The sequence below is a fragment of the Chrysochloris asiatica genome, unplaced genomic scaffold, assembly GCF_000296735.1.
Source record: "Chrysochloris asiatica unplaced genomic scaffold, ChrAsi1.0 scaffold00035, whole genome shotgun sequence".
Classification (NCBI taxonomy): Eukaryota; Metazoa; Chordata; class Mammalia; order Afrosoricida; family Chrysochloridae; genus Chrysochloris; species Chrysochloris asiatica.
In genome coordinates, this window is record NW_006408553.1 from 12,586,712 (window position 1) to 12,611,007 (window position 24,296).

The 24,296-nt window shown below is 41.1% G+C and overlaps 1 protein-coding gene across 3 annotated transcripts in view; it reads right to left on the reverse strand.

The window, feature by feature from the left end:
- TACC1 (transforming, acidic coiled-coil containing protein 1) overlaps positions 1-24,296 on the reverse strand; it is a 94,280-nt gene that overhangs the window by 42,896 nt on the left and 27,088 nt on the right. For 2 of the 3 annotated variants that reach the window (XM_006859943.1, XM_006859944.1), the window contains exons 3-4: positions 9,184-10,306; positions 4,853-4,913 (exon numbers count right to left, since the gene is read on the reverse strand). In XM_006859943.1, coding sequence (XP_006860005.1) covers positions 4,853-4,913; positions 9,184-10,306 — 1,184 coding nt within the window. The remainder of the gene's footprint in view (positions 1-4,852; positions 4,914-9,183; positions 10,307-24,296) is intronic. The other variant, XM_006859945.1, reaches the window with a different exon arrangement.

Sequence of the window (24,296 nt, forward strand, 5' to 3'; positions counted from 1 at the left end):
ACCAACTTGATGGCACTTAACAACAACAACATAAACATTGGAAGGAGCTCTGGTAGCGAAGTGGTTACGAGTTGGGCTGCTAACCACAAGGTCAGCAGTCCAAATCCACCAACTGCTCTGTAGGAGAAATAGAAGGATTTTTATCCAATAAAGATTGTTGTTGTTTAATGCCGTCGAGTCGATTCCGACCCATAGCGACCCTTTATAAGGTTTCCGAGGAGCAGCTGTGAACTTGAACTGCCGACCTTACAGTTCAAATGGCTTTGCAGTCTGGCGCATTAACCCACAGCACCACACCAGGACTCCCAATAAAGATTACAGCCTCAGAAACGCTACATAGGGTTGCTGTACTCAATGGCAGTGTGTTTTGGTTTGGGGTGTTGGGCTGCTAACCACAAGGTCAGCAGTTCAATCAGCTACTCCTTGGGAGAAAGGGTTTATGCTCCCATATATATGTATATTCATATTTCTCAACTTTTAATTGTGAATTGAGTGAAGGTTTACTGAGCAGATCATCAGTTTTACATTGCACAAATCATACACTTTGCTTCGTTACACGGTTGTAATCCCCTCCATGTACCACCATTTAACAGCATCTGCCTTTATTTACTATTGCATTCCTCCCTGCGTCTCCCACTACCTTCATCTGTCCTCTGCTAACCCCCTTCTTGTTGTATATCGTCTGCCCCGTCACCCATGTTAATGTGCGTCTACCCTTTAGGCCATGAATAATTTTCCCTACTCCCGCAACCATCATAGATTGTTTCTTTCATCAAGAAAAAAAACTTTTTTTTAGCTTTTTACAACAGTGGTCTTATAAAACATTTGTCCTTTTGTGACTATTCATTATTCTTCAACATTTTGTATCCCATTGTGTATATTTATCAAAGTCAGTTTGACCATTCTTCTATTGATGGACATTTAGGCTGTCTCCATCTTTTTGATTATGTCTCTTGTAGACAGCATATTAAAGGATCCTGTTTTCTTATCCAGTCTGCTTTTTATGTCTCTTGACTGGTACATTTAATCCATTTGCATTCAGTGTAATTATCAATTGGGTGTCTTTTTTTGTGTGTTTTTGTGATGCTGCTGGATGCGTTGTTCCATGTAATTTTCTATGCTGAGTTCACTTTGTTTGTGGAGTTTTTTTCATTTCATTTCTGTTGTGTTAATGTTTATTAAATATGATTTTCCTTTTTTTTTTAATTTTTATTTTGATGTACAGGTGTATTATTTTTCTTTGTGGTTACCAAGTACCTAATGATTTTTTTCCCCTGCTTAAAGCAATCTACTTGACTTCCTTGTCATTTGGAAGTTCTGTATCTTAAAGCAATCTACTTGACTTCCTTGTCATTTGGAAGTTCTGTATCTACACTATTCCCTTGACTTCAGTGTACACTGCAGTCTTCATTATACTCTGTACGTTTGTTTTAACATCTTATTGGTTCTCCTTTGTAGATAAGTTTTTGCTTTTCCCGAGCTGCTCCCAAGAGTCTTCCCTTGTTTTGCGCTTTTGATCCTCTCTTCCTATTCTGGAATTCCAATCACCTTTAAGTTGTTCCTCTTCATGTTGTTCCGCATAACTCTCAGGCTTTCTTCAGACTTTTTTCTGATTGTTCTTTTAGCATACTAGTATTGAGAGATTTATCTTCAAGTTCACTAATTCGGATAGTCTTTTCTTCAAATCTTCTCCTTTGCCCTTTCAATGTACTGTCCATTTCTGTAATTAAAGTATTAATTTTCTGGATTTCTAACTGCAGACTTTATGTGGTTTTAAAATTTGCATTTATTTTGTCTGTTTGTTAGTACAGTGTTTTCTTGAATGCTTCTAAAGTTTTTATTGTATTTTCCTTGCTTTCTTCACTCTGTCAATCCATTGAAAGTACCAAAATACCATTCTTTTCAATTACTTTCATTGCCTTTTTTTTCCTCAAAAATGTTTTCTGGCTCTGCAGCTCGGTCATTTATTTCAGCCATCCTCTTGTTTCTTTGTTGAGATAAAATTGTTATCTCTGGGGTTGTCATATTTATAAAAGCAAACAGTATAGTTGTTGCACCTGGAGGGAAAAATTCGCTGGTGGTCTCCTGTAATTCAAGGAGTTCACGAGGTACTTGTGGAAGGGATGTGACAGCAGAATTCTGGCCCTACATGGTATTCCTATTGGCCTCAGTGTTATCTATGTTCAGAGAACTCAATCTGGAAGTAGTCTGTGGGGCCCTTGATGGAGCCCCGTTTCAGCATCTGTTAGGACCACAAGGAAGCTGGGGGTACGGTGACTGGTTAAATGCTTGTCTGGTGGCTCTGTGGGTTTTGTAGGTCTAGAGCCAAACCCACCTGAATTCTGGCACCAAAGTGGCACACCAAAGTGGTGCAGCCAGTCACCAACCAACTCACACTGGCATGGCTTCCAACCACATGGGTCTGTGCTGTGGGTGCATGAGGGTGGGAGGTGGCTACATCTCTGGTCACCAGGGAAGCTTAGGGATAAAGAAGAAATTGCACTCTTCCTGTGGCCTTAGGCAATCTGCTCTGCCAGGTCTCCCTCTGCTGTCAAAGCTGTGTCTGACCAGCTGCTCACCAGTCAAGTCTCCTTCTCGCCATCCCTGCTTGGCCTCTCCTCCCAGCAAGCACTCCATCTGCCTCTCACCCTTTATTCTGAAGTTCTGGGTGCCAGAATTTTCTTCTGTGTCTGTTTTGTTTGGTCTCTCATATCTTTGTTGTAGAGGGTCTGTGAAGTGCCTAGTCTCACCTCCCACAAATATATTTATAGCCTCAGAAACTGTGCTATGGGGCAGTTCTACTCTGTCCTTTCAAGGCCGCTGTGAGTCACCATCAACTCAATGGTAGTAGGTCAATTCAGAATTAATTCTAATAAAATGGTTATAAACATTAAGTGTTTAAGTTATAGACCATTAAGTGACTAAGTGTTAATTTTTTTCCTTGGACAGTTATCCACACAAAATTATGAACACAAAATTTAACTAAAAATACTGCAAGTTTTGATGAGTCCCATCAAATGCAAAATCACATTTTCATTAAAAATAACTTTCATTACAATTAGATGGGCCTGAGTGTTTGGTTTTTGTATTTCCTGATTAGTTCATGGGTTCAGCTAATGACAAATAGTATTTACTTATTTTTAATAATGTTTTATTGTGAATTATATGATAGTTTACATGGGAGTACTTTAGTTTTGCAATCATTCCATCGTATAACAACTCATTGCCATGGTACCAATCCCCTCCATGCATCATCAACCACCCAAAGGGTATATCCCAGAAACCTCCCCCCACATACCCCCCCCCCCTAGTTTTCATCCCACAGTCCCTTTCCCTCTCTGGGTCCAAAGTTCCCCAGTCACTTCATCACTCCACGTCATCATCTCTGTCTCTATCTCAGGCATCTCTGTTTCTCTGGGTAGGGTCCGGCTCTCAGCTCTTCTCTGTTGATGGTCCCAGAGACCTCCATTCCTATCCTGGAGAATTAATCACTCCCTTCCTTGTTACAAAACGTCTACCTTTGCATTTCCAACCCTCATAGTCCGTTCGGATAAAGCATTATTCACTATAGTATCCTGAGTTACCCAACTGTATCTCCTTTCATCAGCTCCGCCCAGACAGATTGAATAGTACCTACTGGAGATTCTGCCTTCCGCCATGCTCCCTAGCACTAGGTTCCCTCTTGAAAGCTTGTAAGCCAGTCACTTCTTGCCTTTGTAGTCCCCCTCTCCCCATTTGAGTATCCAATGTCCAAGCTGCCCTTCTCCGTCCACTCTGTGTGTGTGGGTGTGTGAATGTTTCTTGCTGTGAGGATTTGTTCCCTCTTTTGAGTTGCTGCTCCATAGGTATAGGTCAAGTTCATCAGACCGTATCAGCTCACTCTTTTTTTTTTTTTCTCCCCTCTTCTTTCCTCTCCTGGTTGAGCTCCGATCATCCAGACATGCGGTCTAGGTCACGTGGGTATCATTTGCAAGTGTGGGCGCTCCTGTGCATATGTCCTCTCATCCCGTCAGCCAGTAGCTCCACTCTCCTCTCGAGTCCTCCGTGGCCATGCCACTGACTCTGGGCCCAAGAGTCCCTAGGCCTCTTCACACTGCTTGCCAACCAGGTCCCCAACTGGGTCCACAGAAGTCCACTGAACATTGTAGGGCTTAGCTTGCCGCTTCATTGCTGCTTTTATCCCACTTCCCCCCATCGGTGATGTGTGTACAAATAGTATTTATTGTTAGAAAGAAGCAAGGATCAGAATCAATTATATTCCAAGGTATCATTTTTTCCCCTAATTTTTTTAATGTGAATTAAGTGAAGGTTTACAGAACGGGTTATCAGTTTTAAATTCAATAAACCATACACTTTGCTTCACTACATGGCTACCATCCCCTCCATGTACCAACAGTTAACAGTATTTACTTCTATTCACTTAACTATTGCAGTCCTCCGTGTCTCCCCTTACCTTTCCTCTAACCTCCCTCTTGTATATTGCCTGCCCTGTCACCCAAGTTAATAGGTGTCTACCCTCTAACCTGTGAATAATTTTCCCTCCTGCCTCAACCATCATAGATTGTTTACAACAACAACATCAGCTGACAGGAGTCCTGGTGTAGCACTGTAGGATATGCACTGAACTGCAGTTCAAACCCATCAGCCACTCCTTGGAAACTCTACATAGGGTTGCTGTGAGTCGAAAGTGACTCATAGACACTTCACAACAACAACAAATCAGCTGACAACTCAAGTACCCCTGTTTTGCTGAGAGCAATGAATTAGAAAACAATTTGACTTAACCCCACCCCCTATGTGTACTTGTTTGCGGTCCACTAGTCTGACATTCCAGTAATAGGCATATACTTACCTGAGAACACGCATCCAGAGCAAGGGACTGAGTTTCATATTTCTTCACCTTACAGCCACTCCTGGAAAGAAAAGAAACAACAGGTCAGTCTGGGATCCTGGTGACCACTTCTGAGGTTATGAGATGGAGCCAAGATAGCAGTATGTGCAGAGAGAAGCCGAAGCACACAGCACTGGACAGACCATACATGTTAAGAGATGGGAGCACCTTGTATGTCTCTCAATCTTTTCCTTCCACGGGACAGGGGAAGCCAAGGCACTGCAGCTCAGCTCATTCTCTGAAAAGGCCACCTTGCTTGCTTCTGGGGATGCCAAACACCAGTACTCTGACCCTAGTGGTTTTTAATTACACACCATCAAAAGCCTTCCAAAGAGTAGTTTCAGCATCCATTGAGCTTTGGTTCATCTGATCTTACTTGCTTGCCTTTGACATTTATTAGGAAAATCATCACGCTTGACCAGTTTCTTTAAAAGTCTTTTATTGCATTAAAAACCACAGAAGTCTGATAAGACAGCTCCAGTCTAGACCTGTGTGCTAACAAAAAAATGTGAAGAAAACAGAAATATTGGTGTAAACTGTTACCATTCCTACTGAGTCATAAAACAGAAGAGGACCACCATGAAGTATGAAAAGCCCACAACTGGGGAAAGCACAGATCACCTGTGGTTTTCAGACTAGCACGTAATTTGTGATTACAGGACTGATTCACAGTCTGGTGCTTAAACAAACTTTAAAATTGCCAATGACTCCTCCCCCACCAAAAAATGTCTACAACTTTTTTTTCTTTTGTTGAAAACAAAAAACAAGCACACAGCTACCAGAGTGTACATGCCTATCAGTTCATGATCTTCTTTCCTAATGTTCTGACTAAATACCACTCCCTGCTGCTAGAGTTGATGCCGTTAAATTTATCCCCTGTTCCAAGCCAGCAACCTTAGTCTATCAAAAAAAGCGAGTCATTGTCAATATTAAACAGCAAAATAGTCGCTCAAACCATTGCTATGATGATCTCTGGATTGGGGCCAAGCCAGCACTTGGTATTGCCTAAGTGCTACCTGATGCGTGCCAAGCCAGGGAGTACAAGCTCTTGTACCTAAGGTGGGCTGCTCTCCACTCCTTTAGGTACAGATGATTGCAAGGCTAAGCCAACTCATGGCGGGCAAATGAAATGCTAAAAACCATCCGATCAAACTCAGAAATGGAAGCCACATGCTATGGAGAGATGGTCTGGGTACAAGTAGGGGAGGAAATGGTCAACAGTCCCAGAGACAGAATAAACCATGGCAAGAGTACTTACAACAGAAAACAGAGAAATTTCACTTGTTCAGTAGTCCTGAGGCACCAACAAAATTTGACAGGAAAGAGACAGATGGAGAAAAAGTCATGTGAAGACTATTTTCCTTTAGTCGGACAGATGTAAAAGTTGCAAAGTTCTTTCTATGAAGTGAGGTACAAATTAAAAATGGCATATTCATGCATGTTATCACTGGTGAGTGAATGATTTTCAGGAACCTTAACTCTGAACCAAGTGAGAGAGTGGTAGAAACATTCAGAAATCCCCCACAGATCTTAGAGATGGAAAGTAAACTTCCAAGTATTTGTAAACGCATAAAAATAATATTTCACTGCTGAGCACATTTTCTATTAAATGTTTAGTCATTCAGATCAAAGGTAATGCATGAATAAGTAAATATCTGAATATAAGAGGAAGCTTCAAAAGTTCCTGGAAAAATTCTATTATCTTTCAATTCCATTTTTTTCCAAGTTTTTTGAAGCCTAACTCGTATATCTACTTTTATCTCCTGTGTGTTTCACTAAGACACTTAAAATGATTTCACATAACTTATCGAGTCTGTGAAATCCATCATATTATAAAAGAATCTAAGCCTACTGTACACATCTTTTTGAAGTCACACAGATCAATCATTAACAGAACTCCCAACTCCACACGGGGTCTACCCATCACCACACGTTTATTTTGTTTCTTTCCTACAAATGAGAAGATCTGCTAACCAAAATCAGTGTTACACAGAATCTAGCATTCTCCTCTGTAGAAAGAAAAAGGAGACAAGAGTTTTGACTGCACAAGAATTAAAAAGAAAGAGAAAACAAATCAAGGAGTTCATTCACCAAAACCAAAACTGGAGTAAAATGCTGCCAGGTGAGGGTGACAGGATTCAAGAGCGTGCCTCTAAGCTACTGAGAACAAAGTGTAGAATGAATTACCCTCCCTTTGGGCCAGATTTAATCTCATCACAAACATGAATGCCCTGACTATACAAGGGGACTTCAAAAAATTTGTGAAAAACTTCATCATCTTGTAATTCTATTTTTTCATGAACTTTTTAAAGCCCCCTCGTGTATATCCAACGTGCAACTGAAAGTAAGGCTTTCAAGTGACTTCTCTGGTAGGTGAAAGCATCCCATAATTAAGTAACACGGCAGTGACATGCCCAACACTCACCTCAAGTACTGTCTAGATATAGCTAACTACTTCAGAGGAGTATTTGAGGATACAGATTAGTAATATTCTTCAGCAACTGTTTAACTGCTTCTATACAATCAAAACTCATTCACCTAACTTAGCCTCTGGGTGATACTCTGGTGCTGCCCAGCAACTGCTTCCTACACTGTTAACTTTCTTGGCCCTGAAACAGATACTTCTCTTTAAACCTCTGGATATCTCTGTCTCTTTCTTTCCCATATAACTCACCACACCTGCAATCTGACATTTTTGTTATACTAAGAGCCCTGGATTGTAAGGTCGGTTTGAACTTCAAGGTTGGTGGTTCAAACCCACCAGCCACTCCTAGAAACCCTATACAGGGCTGCTATGAGTTGGAACTGACTCCAGGACACTTTAATAAACAACATGAGTCAGAAGAGACTCAATGACAGTGAGTTTGGTTTTAATGCTGAAAGGTTATTTCCAAAAGTGACGTAAACCAAACCACAACTGTACCAGCTGCCATTGAGTGGATTCCGACTCATGGTGACCCCATGTGTAGAGAACAGAACTGCTCTATAGGGGTTTCAAGGTCGTGACCATTTGAAAGCAGATCGCCAGGTCTTTCTTCAGAGGCACGTCTGGGTGGGTCTGAACCGCTAATCTTTCAGTTAGTAGCACAGTCCTTAATCATTTATGTCACCCAGGGACCTTATCTATAGTAATACCTGAAAACATGGTACATGGCACTTCTTTTCATCTTCCCTTTGTATATTTCACCTCCAAGTCACTGGTTCCTCTTTATATCTAATTTTTTAGTCAGAGGGGTAACAAAGGGATATACTGTCATCTACTGAACTTTAATTTTTAATAAGGTACCCTTTTAACAAAGGAGCCCTGGAGGAGCACTGGGTAAAGACTGCCAACTGAAAGGTTGGTGATTTGAACCCACAAGTTTTCCATGGGAAAAAGATGGGGTAGTCTGCATCTGTAAACATTACAGTCCTAGAAACTCTATGGGGCAGTTCTACTCTGTCCTATAGCGTTGCTGTGAGTCAGAATCAACTATACAGCAACAGGTTTATCTTTGTGACAAAGTTAAAAGGAAACTTGGCATGGAGTATGGACTACAGCTGTCACTATGAGAAATTCCAGTGGTTCCAGATGTTTCAGGAGAAAGAAACAACCTGGAGGGAAGGAGGTTATTCAGATAACACAAAACAAAAAACCTGACTATCAGAATTAATTGATCATTTTAAACACTGCTAATCCTTATTTGAAATTAACATCCTTACTGATGGAACCAGAAACTACAGAAGGGGACAGGAACGCTCACCAACTTTCAGTGGTAGGTTTGCTTCCAATAAAAACTACAGCTTTCTGTGTCAGTGGAAAGATGTCTACCAGGCCCTTTTAGATTATTTAGACATTACTGATGCTAGACATGTAATTTATAGGGTTGGAATTTTTGTCTCATTTGAATAGGATGACAATCACTGATGCCTGAATTTTGTACATAAAGAGAATCTTAACAGCCCAGCTAGGATTTCTGAAAACCATCAAATCTTTATCTAGCCCTCTTACTCCACTTTTAAAAGAGAGAGAAATGAAAAAAGAAAAAGAAAAAGTATCCAGGGTAGGTAGGAGAAAGAGCTAAGGATTCATACAAGACAAGGCAGAAATTTTAAATGAAGACTTCTATTATTTCTGATTCCACACAAGAGTTAGGCAAAATAGTGAAGGCCTCCAGTATGAAGTTATAAGCTTTGCGTCTGCCCTGTTGCAACTCAAAGGTAAATTCAGTTTCCCATAATCAAAAGCAGCAGATCACCAAACCCACAGAGAAAACACAGAACACAAACATCCAGCTCCCATCGCCACTCACGTTATTAAACGCGACTTTGCCTTCTTGGGTGATTCTAAGATTTCATTAACATGATTACCAGTGGTAGAACAAAAATCGCTGCTTGTTAAAGTTGTAGTTGGTTTAAAGGGATCCATGGATTCGTCAAAGTTATCTGGGTCAAAGTGATAGGAGCCCTGAGAGGAGAGGGGTGGAGAGTTCTGCAGAGTAGAGCGGCCCCCAAAGGGATTAAAGCTGGGGTCATCCCACTGACTAGGATCCAGCTTGGAAGATGCATGGGGGGCAGAAGTATCTTCCGCTTTTGGGTCTGTAGGCTGATCTACACCTTTGACTCCGGCTGGTTTAATGATGCCATCTTTTTGTGTCTTGGGAGTCACTTTGTTACCCAGTTTCCTGCCAAATTTCCTTGGAAGGGCTTTCTTGGTCTCTACATTTTCTACATCTTCTGTGAAATCAAACTCCAGTTTCACAGGTGAGCTCCTTGACTCTTCCAGCAGTTCAACCCCTGAATCATTGGTGTCATTGCTGGTAGTGCCTGACGTTTCTTTAGCTTTACTGGGAGCTTTCTGGATCCTGGCACCTCCGGTCAAAGAAGAATTTGTGTTCTCATTCAATTCATCAAGATTGACCTGATAGGATGCTTTGGGAAGCGGGGTACCCTCTCCCAAAATTTCAGTTTCTGAGAAATCTCCGCTGATTGCTTTCTTCCTCAGAGAGACAGGCTTGGGCTTTCTTAGCTTGCTTCTGCTGGGTACCGGCTCTGAGCAGGTGTTTCCAGTCTTTAGATCAGTTTCTGTGGAAACCTCAAGTGTAACCCCCATGTTGCCTTCTGTCATTGCCTTGGCCTGGATGGCTGCTGGTGCACTGGAGGGCAAAGCCTCCTCTGAGACTTCATTTACAAAGCTGTGAGATGTTTTTGTTTCAAGAGCTGCTGGAGCATCTGTGGGATTCTTGACTTCTATTGAAAATGGCCTCACTATGGAAACTTTGCTACTATCATGCTCAGGTTCTTCTCTGAAATCCTTGATGGAGTAAGAAGCACTGGCTTTCTGTGGTACTTCATTTTCTGAGGGAGGAGGACAAGTCTCAGATAAACATTTTCCAACCACTTCTGCTACCAGCTGTTCATCATCTTCTTGGGATTCTAAAACAAAACACAAAAGCCTATTATTAAAGAATTATCCTTTTTGACATTGGGGAATGTTTTCTACTGCCTGAATTCACATATACAAACTGAAAAGTCTGTATCCCATTGTTTTTATTAAGCATCTCTGGGTTGCTATGAGTCGAAAACAGACTCGATGACACTTAACAACAACAAGATTCAGCACAATAGTCCCTGGGTAGTATAAACAGTTAACATGCTTGACTGCTAACTGAAAAGTTTGTGGTTTGAATCCATCCAGAGGTACCACAAAAGAAAGGTCAGTAATCTATTTTTAAAAATCAGTCACTGAAAACCCTATGGAGTACAGTTGTACTCTGACATTCGTGGGCTCACCATGAGTCAGAAGTGACTCTCTGGCTGCTGGTTTGGTTAACATTTGTTCAGCAAGGATGGCAGCACAACCTGAGAGAGAACAGCTGCTACACTAAACCCTAAAATATAAAATTCCTATCTCCACAGGTATATGGTTCATTACCCAAGTGATACAAATAATTATAATAGAACGACCTAGGAAAAGACTAAACAGATCAATGGTCTACTGCAAAACGTATTACTACGATGTCAAATTTCCATAGGTTAAAACTGGTCTGGAGGAAACTTTAGACACCAACTGCCTGCACTTTCAAGGTCAGAATTTCATGTAGTTAGCAGATTTGAAATGTTATGCTTTATAGTTTATTTTATTTTTGTTGTTATTGAGAATACGCACAGCAAAACCTTCACCAATTCACCAGTTCCTACATGTACATTTCAGTGGCATTGATTACATTCGTTGAGTTGTGCAATCTTTCTCATCCTCCTAATCGGACTTGTTCTTCCCTTATTAATATAAACTCACTGCCACCTAGTGCTTTCAAATTACTTTGCTCTACTTAATTCCAACAACCTCCAAAGAGATGGATTAACACTGTGGCAGCAGCCATTGGGCTCGAATGTGAGGATATCGCAGGACAGGGCACAGGGTCACTATGAGTCAGAACTGACTTGATGGCACCTAACAATAGTAACAACAACAAATTAGATCCATGTGTATAGATCTGAAAAGAATACAAACTCAAAGCAAACTTTCTTTACTAGTGAAGCTAAACCACTGTTTGATTTTAAGAAAACTTTGGGGGAGTATCTTTGGTTTAAAATTTAAAGATTATCTCAGGGCAATAGTTTTAGGAATTTATCAGTTACTATGACTCCTGAAGGAGTCCTGGAGTGGTGCTGTGGGTTAATGCACCAGACTGCAAAGCCATTTGAACTGCAAGGTCGGCGGTTCAAGCTCACCAGATGCTCCTCGGAAACCTATACAGGGTCGCTATGGGTTGGAACTGACTCGAGGGCACTTCATAACCAATGACTCCTGAAAGTCTAGATTCTATGAGATTTTGATATTCTACTTCTGTATCCCCCAATCAGGATTCTTTTATAGAATCTTTAATCAAAATGTTCAAAATTTCACAGAATTGGACACCATCCATATCTTCTGTGACGTTAAGTTTTCAAATGGAAGTTAAAACTACAAGTATCTCCTATTCCACAGAAAGTAGTTTAAATGATCAGTCTGTTTCAAAATTAAATGGAAAAAACCACCATGATCACCTAAAACAATCCAAATTTGAAAAAAATGCAGTAATTTGAAAAAGCAGATCCAGAAATGGTCTTAAAACCAAATAGTTCTTATTTTCACTTGCACACAAATCCAAAAAACAATTGTTATTTTCCTTAGGATCTCTGCTAAATTAGGCCAAGAAAACACACTAATTTTCTCTCCATCACTTGTGAAAAGTAAAACAAAAATCCCTTTTAATTAGGGTCTTTCTAGGAGAAAAGCTGCAGATATTGCTGTTGTTGGTAAATGCTGTCAAGTCCATTTTGACTCATATGACCCTGTATAGCGTTTCCAAGGAGCAGCTGCTGGGTTAATACCATCAACCTTGTGGTTAGCAGTCCAGTGCTTATCCTGTAGAGCCACACCAGGACTGCAGATAATGAGAAGGATAAACTTCTTTCAAACACAAACTAAGACAATACTTTTGTGACTTGAAATATCTGAAACTAGAGAGTGGCAGTAAAAGTTGAAATCAAATGCTTTTTATGATAGTATCTCAAGAATTTCAAGGGAATTCAGAAATGGCCTGGTCGAATTCTCTAATCCTGCTTTCTAACCCTAATCTAGGATCAAAGTACCAATCGTTACTGAAATAGTATGTAAAAGTATTCACACCTTTTTACATGACTCTGTATGACTGGAATTGGACAGTGACTTATAAAACAGCTGGTGCGCTTGAACAGCCGACCTTGTGGTTCAAACCGACCTTGACACATTAACCCACAGTGCCACACCAGGACTCCTATAAACTGTATACAGGGGCTTCAAAAAGTTCATGAAAAATTAAAAGATAATGGAATTTCCCCACAAACTTTTTGAAGCGACTTCATATATTGTAGAGAAACTTCAGATAGTCTGTAAATATCCAATTCAAATTGTTTAAAAAAATATAGTTAACCATACCATCAAAAAAACTTTTTTCAATATAGTAAATATATATGTCACAAAATGTTTGTCATTTCATTATAATTTTTTCTAAGTTCTCAGTGTATGATATCTGAGATTTAATTAAACATAAGGACAAAAAAAGGATTTAAAACAGCAGCAAAATCTAATTAACTGTTGAGTCATGAATGAGTATTTGGGAGTTTTCACTGTACTATGTTTTTCTCCTGCATTGTCTTGAGCCTTTTTATTCTCTACATTTTATATATTTTGTTGTTATTGTTGAGACTATGCAAAGTAAAACACCAAATAAACAGTTTCTACATGTACAATTTAGTGACACTGATTTTATTCTTTGAATTGGACTACCTTTCTCATCTTCCTTTTCTGAGTTGTTCCTTCTCATTAACATAAAATTACTTCCCTGGTGTGGCTCTGTGGGCTAATGCGTCAGACAGCAAAATTGTTAGAACTGCAGGTCGGTGGTTCAAGCTCAGTTCAAGCTGATGTTGCAGTCCATTGCTTATCCTACAGCCCCACATCATGACTCCAGTATGAACCTGGTTGGTGGTTGCATGCCACTGAGTCGGTTCCAACGCATAGTGGCCCTGTATAGGGTTTCCAAGGCTGTAACTCTTTATGGGAACAGAGTCTTCTATTTCTCCTGTGGAGCAACTGATAAAGATTCGAACTACTGACTTTGTTGTTAGCAGCCCAGCTCATAATTCACTACACTATCAGATCTCTGGTAGCATAGTGGTTACGAATCAGGCTGCCAACCTCAAGGTCAGCAGTTCGAAATTACCAGCTGTTCCGTGGGAGAAAGATAAGGCTTTCTGCTCCCGTAAAGATTTACAACCTCGGAAACCCTGTACTGGGTTGCTTCACAATCAATTCACAATAAAAACTTAAAGGAAAAAAACAAAACATTAACCACTGAAATCATGTGGCGTACAGTTCAACTCCAACACACTACGGTCACTATGAGTAGGAGTCAACTTGATGATAACTGGTTTAGGATTGTTTTCTTTTTGGTCAGCATTCCTCAGTTATACTACAAGTGATCCCATTGCACTTGACAGATCTTTAAAAACGTATAAGGAGGTGCACACCAATGTACAGTGCAGTACTATTCATAATAGCCAAAAGGTGGAAACAACCTAAATGCCCATCAGCAGATGAATGGGTAAACAAAATATGCTACATACATACAACGGACTACTAACTCACTAAGAGAAATGAAGTCTTAATACATGCTACAGTATAGATGGAGTTTGAAGACATTATGCTGAGTGAAATAAGCCAATCACAAGAGGGCAAATATTATATAACCTCACTTACATAAAAAGACAAGAAAAGGCAAATGTACAGAGATTAAAGTTTTGTTTTGTTAAGTTTTTATTGTGAGGTTTACATGGAAAAATATCAGTTTTACATTCATCCTATTGTATTTCATTTTATTGCAATGATTACAATCCCCTCATGCATCATGAAATAACCAAAGGGTATACCCCACAGGCCTGCCCCCTGGCTGTCAGCACACAGCCCCTCTCCCTCCCTGAGTTCAGTGTCCCCAGCCACTCCATCTGTCCATGTCATCATCAGAGATTAAAGTTTATTAGTGGTTCTCAGGGGTGGGGACGGGGAGAAAAAGAGGGTTAACGATGGACAAATCCTGATGATTAAAGGTATGCTTGCATGGCTGATTATTATAATTGCTGTCAATAACTCATATACCTGTAAACGTTCAGGCAAAAGTTGTGTGGTAGATATAATTACAATAACAACAACACAAATAAAACCCAGAAGCTGTTGAGGCTACGTATGTACAACTAAACAGCTTATAGCATTTAATTTCTTGGTTCGGAAACTCAGGGTCTAGGTTTCATAGGCTAGTCCAGTTAATTTGCCTAATAATGTGATTAGTGCTTCTAATCTACCTCCCAATTTGATGCGTAATGCCTGGAGACTTAAAAGCTTGTAATGAGCCATCTAAGGCACTTAGTCTCTATTCAACTGGAGTTAACAGAGGCAGTAGGAGAGTCTGGAATAGGAGGATCCGAAAGTGTGGCTAAAAACCTGCATGAACAACCGCCTCCTTTGCCATGACACCAGAAGAACTGGATGGTGCCTGGTTACCACTACTGAACATTTTGACCCAAGATTTCATAGAAGAATCCTTATCAAAAGGGGGGAAATGCAGAACACCCTTTCCAAGTCTCATGAACGCCAGATTTTTTAGAGCCATGGAGGCTAGGTGAACCCCTAAAACTATTGTCCTAAGTTTATCTTTAACTTTAAACTAAAAATATCCATTAAAGTCATCTTAAAACTGAGCAACAGTTTAGCTTAATTAGTAAAACAAGTCTGCCTTGAGCATTGTGTTCTTTTAAAAACTATATAAATGGGAGTCCTGGTGTGGTGCTGTGGGTTAGTTTGAAGCGCAAGGTTGGTGGTTCAAGTTCGCCAGCCTCTCCTCAGAAACCCAGTACAGGGTTGCTATGAGTAGGAACTAACTCGATGACACTCAACAACAACAGCATGTGGGATCAAATTGACAACAGCGACTCAAAAGATGAGATGGGAAATTTAGGGGGGGTCAGTGAATTTACGCTAATGTGGGAGGAATAACTCAGAACAGAAATGGGGAGAATGATTATACAACTCAAAGAATATAATCAACTTCACTGTCCTGGTGTGGTGCTGTGGGCTAATGTGTCAGACTGCCAAGTTGTTTGAACTGCAAGGTCGGTGGTTCAAGCTCACTAGCTGCTGCCTGAAACCCTATCAGGGTCACTATGGGTCGGAATTGACTCAACGGCACTTAACAACAACAAAATGAGCTGTACATGGAGGAAGTGCTGAAATTGGTATTGTTTTGTTATATATATTCTCAATAACAATAAAAGAAATAAAACTAATAAAGAAACCAGCCAACCAACCTATTGGTGGTGGTGGGGTGGTGGTATTTAAAAATCTTTAACCTGATGCTCAGCAAGGACAGAAAGCATGTACAGGACAGTCATTCTTTCTACACCACTCTCTACCAGACAGCCAGGGAACCGTCCAAGCTATAAAACTCTTATGTTTACAGAATACATGGTATACAACGTGTGCTAGCCATGTAAAAAGGTGCTTGTTTCCCATCCTTTTAATGCCATAGTCAATGTAGTTTTCTTTGAATCGTTCCTTTACTATTGCAAACTGATGTACTGAAAGAACTTGTGACCGAAATAAATCAAAAGATCTGACAAAAATAAACACTTCACCATTAAAATATTGGTATAAATCTGGTATTTTCACATTGGATTTGCTTAAAGCAGTATTTATTGCTGTTGTTGCTACTGGGTACAATTGAGTTGATTCAGATTCATAGCAACCCACGTGACAGAAGAGACCTGTTCCAAAGGTTTTCTAGGGAGTGGGTCTTTTCTCCCATGAAACTGCTAGCTGGGTTCTAATACTTTAGCAGCCAAACACTTAGCTATTGTGGCACCAGGGTTCTGAAAAGTAATATTCGTCACAAATTAATCCTTATTGAAAGTCAAGACAGGGCTATAAATGCCTGCTTTCATTTGCTGAGGGTCTGCTTTTTAAAAACAATTTTAAAATTTGGTTCTTTTAGCTTTTAGGTTTACAAAGTGGTGAATCAGAGCTGGCCATGGTGCTTTTTCCACTTAATCTTCAAAGTGCCTATTATTTAAATTCTAAGCTGTAGAATTTAATACTTGTGTTTTTAACATCTAGTGATTCAAATCTGCTCACTGCATAATATACTTGTAATATACTCTGCATCAGAGTTGTTGTTGTTGTTGTTAAGTGCCGTCGAGTCAGTTCCGACCCATAGCGACCCTGTACAGGGTTTCCGAGGGTGTAAATCTTTACGGGAGTAGAAAGCCTCATCTTTCTCCCGCGGAGCGGCTGATAGTTTCGAACCGCTGACCTTAAGGTTCGCAGTCCGATTCGTAACCACTACGCTACCAGAGCTCCTCATTCTTGTCTTAAATCGCTCTATTTGCATTACCGAGGTGATATATACGAGGTCCTCGTGTGGTGCTGTATGATAAGCATTGGAGCTGTTTCTCGGAAATCCTACATAGGGTCGATATGAGTTGAAACCAACTTGATAAAACTTAACAAGTGATACAAATAATAATCAGAGTCCCTCTCGACAATTTGCATTGCTGTTGCCGTTAAGTGCTGTCAAGTTGGTTCTGACTCATATCAATCCTGTATAAGGTTTTCCTACAGCTTATCCTACAGCTCCACACCAGGTTTCCAGAATTTGCATTGTTGTTGTTGTTAAGTGCTGTGGAGTCGATTCTGACTCAAAAGCAACCCTAGATAGGGTTTCCAAGGAGAAACTGGTGAATTTGAACCACCGACCTACCTTGTGGCTAGCAATCCAGTGTTTATTCTACAGTACCATACCAGGATTCTAGAATTTGGGTTTCCAAGGAGCAGCTGGTGGATTTGAACTCCCAGCCTTGTAATTCAAAGTCCAGTGCTGCTACTACAGTATCACACCAGGAGTCTTATTTTCCATTGTTGTTGTTGTTAAGTGCTGTCGAGTCAGTTGCAACTCACAGTGACCCTGACCCTGTATAGGGTTTCCAAGGAGCAGTTGGTGAGCTTGAACTGCTGACCTTGCGTTAAACCAACATTGCCATCCAGGGCATTAACCCACAGCGCCACACCAGGACTCCTAATTTACATTAGGGCAAGTGAATTTGTAAGATCCTGACAGCGGAGAATGTACAGTAAAATGGGGACAGAAGGCCATGCCATGCCAACAGGGAAGTGATGCAGAATGAAGAGGCCTGAAGACTTTTCAATTTTCACCCAGGTCTGCTGTGGTGCTTCGTCTAACCTTAGTCTTTGAAACTCCCACCAAAGGACTCTTCCTGATGCGTCTGGGTACAAGACAGTGGGAGGAGATACTGACAGACTGACTTGATTCAGCTGTGGATGCTAACCGAGTTAAATGTAATTGTAAAAACTTGAGACTCTACCATGGGTATAAAATGAACCATCTCAGAAGTAGGAGGTGGGGATCTCACTACCACCAAAGAGAAAAGCCAAGAGTGGCGCATGTCCTTTGGATCCTGAGATCCCTGTACACTGAACCTCCTCAACTCAGGGACAGGAAGCTGTGATACCAGATGGGTAGCAGAGGAGCAGCAGCAGCAGAACCAAGAGCCAAAGCATACGACAGAGCAGTGGCCTTCCCAGCCCATGGAGCAAGCAAAGCTGAAGACTTTGTGAAGGAGGACTGCTTAGAGTGGGGTGCATCTTTCATGTAGTTAATTAGGGGGGCTAGGTTTGTTGATCCCCAGAGCCAGAACCGAGTGCCTTTAGACTGAGTTTTCTGGTGTGGTGGGAGGCGTATGGGCATTTATCAGCAGCCCTAAAAGAGCTTTGGAATCCGGTATGGCACTGTAGGATAGGCACTGGACTGCTAACCTTAAGGTCAGTGATTCAAACCCATCTGCCGCTCCTTGGAAATGCTATACAAGGTTGCTGTGAATTGGAACCAACTTGACGGCACTAAACAACAAAAGAACTTTGTAACACATTGCCGAGACAGAGAAGGCCTGCCTATGGGCGTGGTTGAGTGGCTGAGGAGAGGCTGTCTTGGCTAGAAAATTTGTGTCCTGAACATTTCTGACCCTGTATTTTGTAACCTTCCCTAATAAGCCCCATAACGGTGAATACTGTCGTTGAGTTCTGTGTGGCCAGTGTAATGAATTATTGAACCCAGCTGAGTAATGTTGAGAGATGACTGGTGCCACATATTTTTGCACCTATAGCCAGAGTGCTCCATGGAGGCCAGCATGGCCAAACTTTGTCTCTCATACTTCGGACATATTGTCAGAAGGGAGCAGTCGCTGGAGAAGGATTATCATGTTTGGTAAGGTGGAGGGTCAGAGAAAAAGAGGAAGACCCCCGGTGAGATGGATTGGCCAAGTGGCAGCATCGATGGACTCAAGTATGGCAACAATAGTGACGTTGGCCCAGGATCGGGACGTGTTTCGTTCTGCTGTGCATAAGGTCACTATGAGTCGGGACCGACTCGATAGCATCTAACAAATACTATACTGCTTAGAGTCCTGGTGTGGAGCTGTGGATTAATGAGCTGGACTACAAAGTTGGTTTGGATTGCAAGATCAGTGGTTCGAGCTCATCAGCTACTCCTCGGAAACCCTACACAGGGTCACTATGAGTTGGAATTGACTCAACAGTACTAAACAACAACAAAAGTTTTGTAATGTTGCCTAGACAGAGGAGGCCTGCCTATGGGCATGGCTGAGCAGCTAAGGAGAGGCGGTCCTGGGTAGAAAATTGTGCCTTGAACATTTCTGACCCTGAATTGTAACCTGTTATCTTCCTTAATAAACCCCATAACTGTGACTGCTGTCTTTGAGTTCTGTGTGGCCTAAATACAATGAATTATTGAGCCCTGTTGAGTAGAGAGTTGGTGCCACATTTTTTTGCACCTGCTGTACTGCTTGGTAAAGGAGCTCTGGTAGCATAGTGGTTACAAATTGGGCTGCTAACTTCAGGGTCAGCAGTTCGAAACTACCAGCTGTTCCACAGGAGAATGATGAGGCTTTCTGCTCTCATAAAGATTTACAGCCTCAGAAACCCTGTACAGGGTCACTATGAGTCGGAACTGACTTGACAGCATATAACAACAACAATACTGGTTGGTGGAGTTCTGGTGTGGTACTGTAGGATCAGCACTGACTGCTAACCACAAGGCTGACAGTTCAAACCCACAAGCTGCCTCTTGGAAACCCTATACAGGATCGCTGAGTTAGAACTGACTCAATGGCACTTAAAAACAACATACTGCTTCTTCAAGTTCAAAAATCTTGTGTTTAGAAGTTCAGTGTCTTACACCTTACTACACCGTACCAGGACTCCAAGCAGTATTTGTTGCTGTTGTTAAGTACCATAAAATTGGTTCCTAATCATAGCAACCCTGTATAGGTGTGTGTGTGTGTGTGTGTGTGTGTGTGTGTGTGTGTGTGTTTTTAAAGTACAGTTTCTCTATTGTTCTTTCTCTTGTCACAAGCGCCTAAACATTTGCTATTATACTCACCCATAGGACCCCTGGATCCCAACACCCCTTTCTCTGTATTCTTTCTCCACTGGCTTGAGATAACTGAAGGAAAAGGGCAAGGTTAGAGATGACAAAAGTACAGTGCCACAGTGCTACCAACACCCAAGAGTCCATTTAAACAGTTAAAATGCTTGGCTGCTAACTGAAAGGTTGGTGGTTCTAGTCTATCTAAAGGCACTTCAGAAGAAAAGTCTGGTGATCTAATCCCAAAATACAAATACCAGGCTTACTGGTTGGATGCAGGCTGGTGGAACCCTGAGACTGAGGAGCTTAGTCACGACCAGGTAGGAAATGAACTCATACTCAATGGATCCATTTTCAGCCAAATGGCGCTGTGGGTTAATGGTGCTGGATAGCAAAGCCGGCTTGAACTGCAAGGTTGACAGTTCAAGCTCACCAGCCACTCCTTGGAAACCCTACAGAGGGTTGCTATGGGTCGGAACCAACTCAACGGCATTTAACAACATAAGGGGAGCAATAGCACTAGGAAGGTACACAAAGCTTAGAAAAATCAACCATTTGAGATCAAAAGGACAAAGTTCAGAGGGTTATGACAGGAGGAGGAATGGAAACATAAAACAGAGTAAATGGAATACGTGATGTTACATTGCAGGGATTACAGTCAATGAGATGAAGCAAATGTGTGTGAACTATGGAATGGATAACTGTTATACTCCGTAAACCTTCACCTAATCCACAATACAAAGGTAAAAATAAATACCTTAACAGAACATAGTTCTAATCTCATCATCGTGAGTCAAAATGACTCGAAGGCAGCTGGTTGCTTTTAACCAAAACTCAGTTGTCAGGAAAAATAACAGGCGTTTTCCCCTCTCCTCTTACTGTTCTCCTTGTCCAGACACGTCTCAGGTTTTTGTTTTCTTTTACCTTTCTATTTCCCAGACCCCTTCACCATCAATCTCACATCTCCCAAATACCAAGGGAAACCTAGGAGAATCCCCCTTTGACTTAGCTCTCTTCTAGCTATTTCTGCCCTAATCGTCTCCATTTCTGGTAGTGCCTTCCCACCTTCCTCCACATCTATCCTCTTCTTCCATCCTGTCTCTCCCTCCCCATCTCCATCAGCAGCTTTTACCAGCCTGAGGAAGGACCTAACTCTCAAGAAAGGGAACATGTACGTACTTCACAGAGCCAGAGGTAGAGGCAAGACAGCCTGGGAGCTGGGGAGGAAGGAACAATGGAAGAGCAGCATAAATCTGAATGTAAGACAAAAGTTCTAACCTGGCTTTGCCTCAGCAACTGTCCTTGGACACCTAGGTCTTATGGACTGGGGAGCGTCAACAAATGTGACACTCTTCATTGCCCTCCCAAAATTGCTACTCCCCTCCTCACTTCCATCTGAAAGAAATAGTATCAGCCATGGAAACTAATTCAATTCACACTTTGCTCTTAACTATTTGTTACTTCTGCATCCAATCAAGTGGCTGGGAATCAAGAGATTTAAGCAGTGTTTGGGTGAGTGTGTTATACAACCTTACCTGATGTATCATTAAACATGCCATCCTGCCACTGTGGAATGGGAAAGAAAAACAAACTCATCTGGTTTCAGCCTCCCTGCTTGGACGGCAGCTGAAAGAACTCCAGTCAAGAAGGTACTTTCCCCAGTAATTTCTTGGCTAGCTCAGACCACATGCCAGGTGAGAAAATCTGCCTACTTCTACCTAGTACTTGCAAATAGCACAATGGATTGTGAGTTGGGCTGCTAGTCACAAGGTCAGAAGTTCAAATCTACCAGTTGCTCATCTGGAGAAAGATGATGCTTGCTACTCCCATAGAGATTTACAGTATTAGAAAGCAAGCCTATGAGTTGGAACCAAGTCGATGACAATAACCACAACAAACACCATTCCAAGGAATCTGATGATGCAGTGGTTAAAATGCTCGCTGCTAACCAATAGGTTGGTAGTTTGAGCCCAGCTTGTGTAAGAAAGATGTGGCAATCTTAAATCCTATGGGGCAATTTTACTCTGTCTATAAGGTTAGAATCAATAGCAGTGGTGGGACACACCCTTCCATATGTACCAAAAATAAAAAAAAATAAAAAAATAAAAAATCCTGTATTCCCTAAAGTCTAGTTCCAAGTGCTGAAAAGCTTCCTCTCTGAACTGAGATTGATGAGTTGGGGACAACACTGACAAGCACAGCACTGCCAGGTGGCCTGATGATTAGATCAGTACATGAATTCAAAGCTAAACAGAGGAAATCCAAAAATAGACCAACATTTCCACTTCTGCCACATTTGCGGCTGTTAATGGAACTCTTCCTTTCAATTAACCAGCCTTCCCTAACTCTAAAGGTTTTGTGAATCGCCCACTGGTGCACTAAAACCATAGATGCCTTTTATACTTACACAGTATAAAAGGTATTTTCACTTAAGAGAAAGTTTCCCTTCCCTTTTCATAACATTCTTAAAAGAAAAAACATGGCACTATAAATGAATTAGCATTCATTAGATTCAATAATCTTATATGAATGGAATCATACAATGTGTGTTTTTGTTTTGAGGGAGGTCTGGCTTCTTTCATTCAGCAGAGAGTCACCCATGTTGTTGAGGAACAACAGTTCATTCCCTCTAGTGTGGCGCTGCGGGTTAATGCACTGGACTGCAAAGTCAGTTTGAACCGCAAGGATGGAGGTTCAAGCTCACCAGCTGCTCCTTGGAAACCCTATACAGGGTCTCTATGGGTCGGAACCGACTCTACGGCACTGAACAACAACAGCAACAGGAGTCCTGATGTAGCACTGTAGGATAAACACTGAACTGATTTGGCACTGTGGGATAAAGTACTGGACTGCAAGGTCAGATTGAAGCACAAGTTCGGTGGTTCAAACTCACCAGCCACTCCTCGGAAACTCTATACAGGGTCGCCATACAGGGTCTTTAAATTCTATACAGGGTCTTGCTTTATCTTGGATACATATAAACTTGGAATTGGTTTGATAGCACTTAATAACTACAACAACAACAATATTTCAATACAAGGATGTACCAAAATTTGTTTTACATGCTAATAAACATTTGGTTAATTTCCAGTTTTTTGTCTATTATAAATAAAGTCACTATGAGCACTTGTGTACCAAGAAAAGACATGGTATGCCAAAATTTTAAAGACTTGAGTTAACACTGGTTCATGTTTCAATATGTTGAAAATATGCTGGGTTAAGATACAAGTTTAAGAAAACCTTAAACACCTTAGAGGAAAATGACATCCTGAAAGTATTTTTGAAACTTAGAGAAATATATTCAACTAACATATTGAAAACCTAGTTGACTAGCTGCTTTCTTATGAATAATCTCATTCAAGAGGGGATAAAGCAGAAACAACTTTGGAAAACAAAGTTTATGACACTTCAGAATTTTCATTATTCCCAAATACTCTTGATTTCACAACAAGCATGCTTGGGAATAACTTTCTGGCAAAATATTGTCTACAAGTTCCTTTTAGATATGCCCATCCCTCCTCTCCTTTAGCTACAGAAAGTCTTTTTCAGGATTTCAAAATATCTGATTTACAAAGTAAGAAAGTTGCCAAAATCTCCCTTTATCTTGGAGGCATATAAACTTGTCCTCTGTCTAACCTCAAATCCCACACAGTATCACATCCAAGTTTAAAACACAAGGTCTGACTCCTAAGCAAAGAATACCCCAAATGTGTTGCTATCAAGTCAATTCCAACTCATGGGGACCCCATGTATTATCGACAAGCCCTGGTCCAGGAAGTTTTCTTGGTTGTCATTTGTATTGCCAGGTCTTTCTTCTGTGGTACTGCTTGGTGGGTTTTAAATGACAACCTTTAGGTTAATAGGAAAGTGCAAACCATCTGTATCACCTTGGGACCAGCAATAATCTTAAAACAAAATCTCAAACCAAATCCATGCAATGAGTATTTTAAATAGTAATGCCAGGAACTGTTCTCATATATACTTTGCAGAAGGTCCACCAAGCCCTTACAGTTACAGTTATAACTTCAATCATTCCCTTAATCACCACCCTGAGATTTAAAAACTCTTGCCAGCAAATCAATGTCAACTCATAGTGACCCCATAGGACTGAGCAGCACTACCCCATAGGGTTTTCAGGGCTGCATTACGGAAGCCAACTGTCGTGTCTTTCTCCTATGGAGTGGCTAGTGGGTTGAACCACCCACCTTTTGTGTCATCTTGTTCCCTGTAAGGACATTCAAATGGAAATGTGCTGTGAGTAACATTTCAAACAATTTTAAGTGTGGACTCAATCTTTGAGAGAAAAACTCCTTAAAACACAAAGTCAAATAGGTGTGCTTAAACAAAATTCAGTCACTTCTAATATATGTTGACATTAAACCTGGATTAGA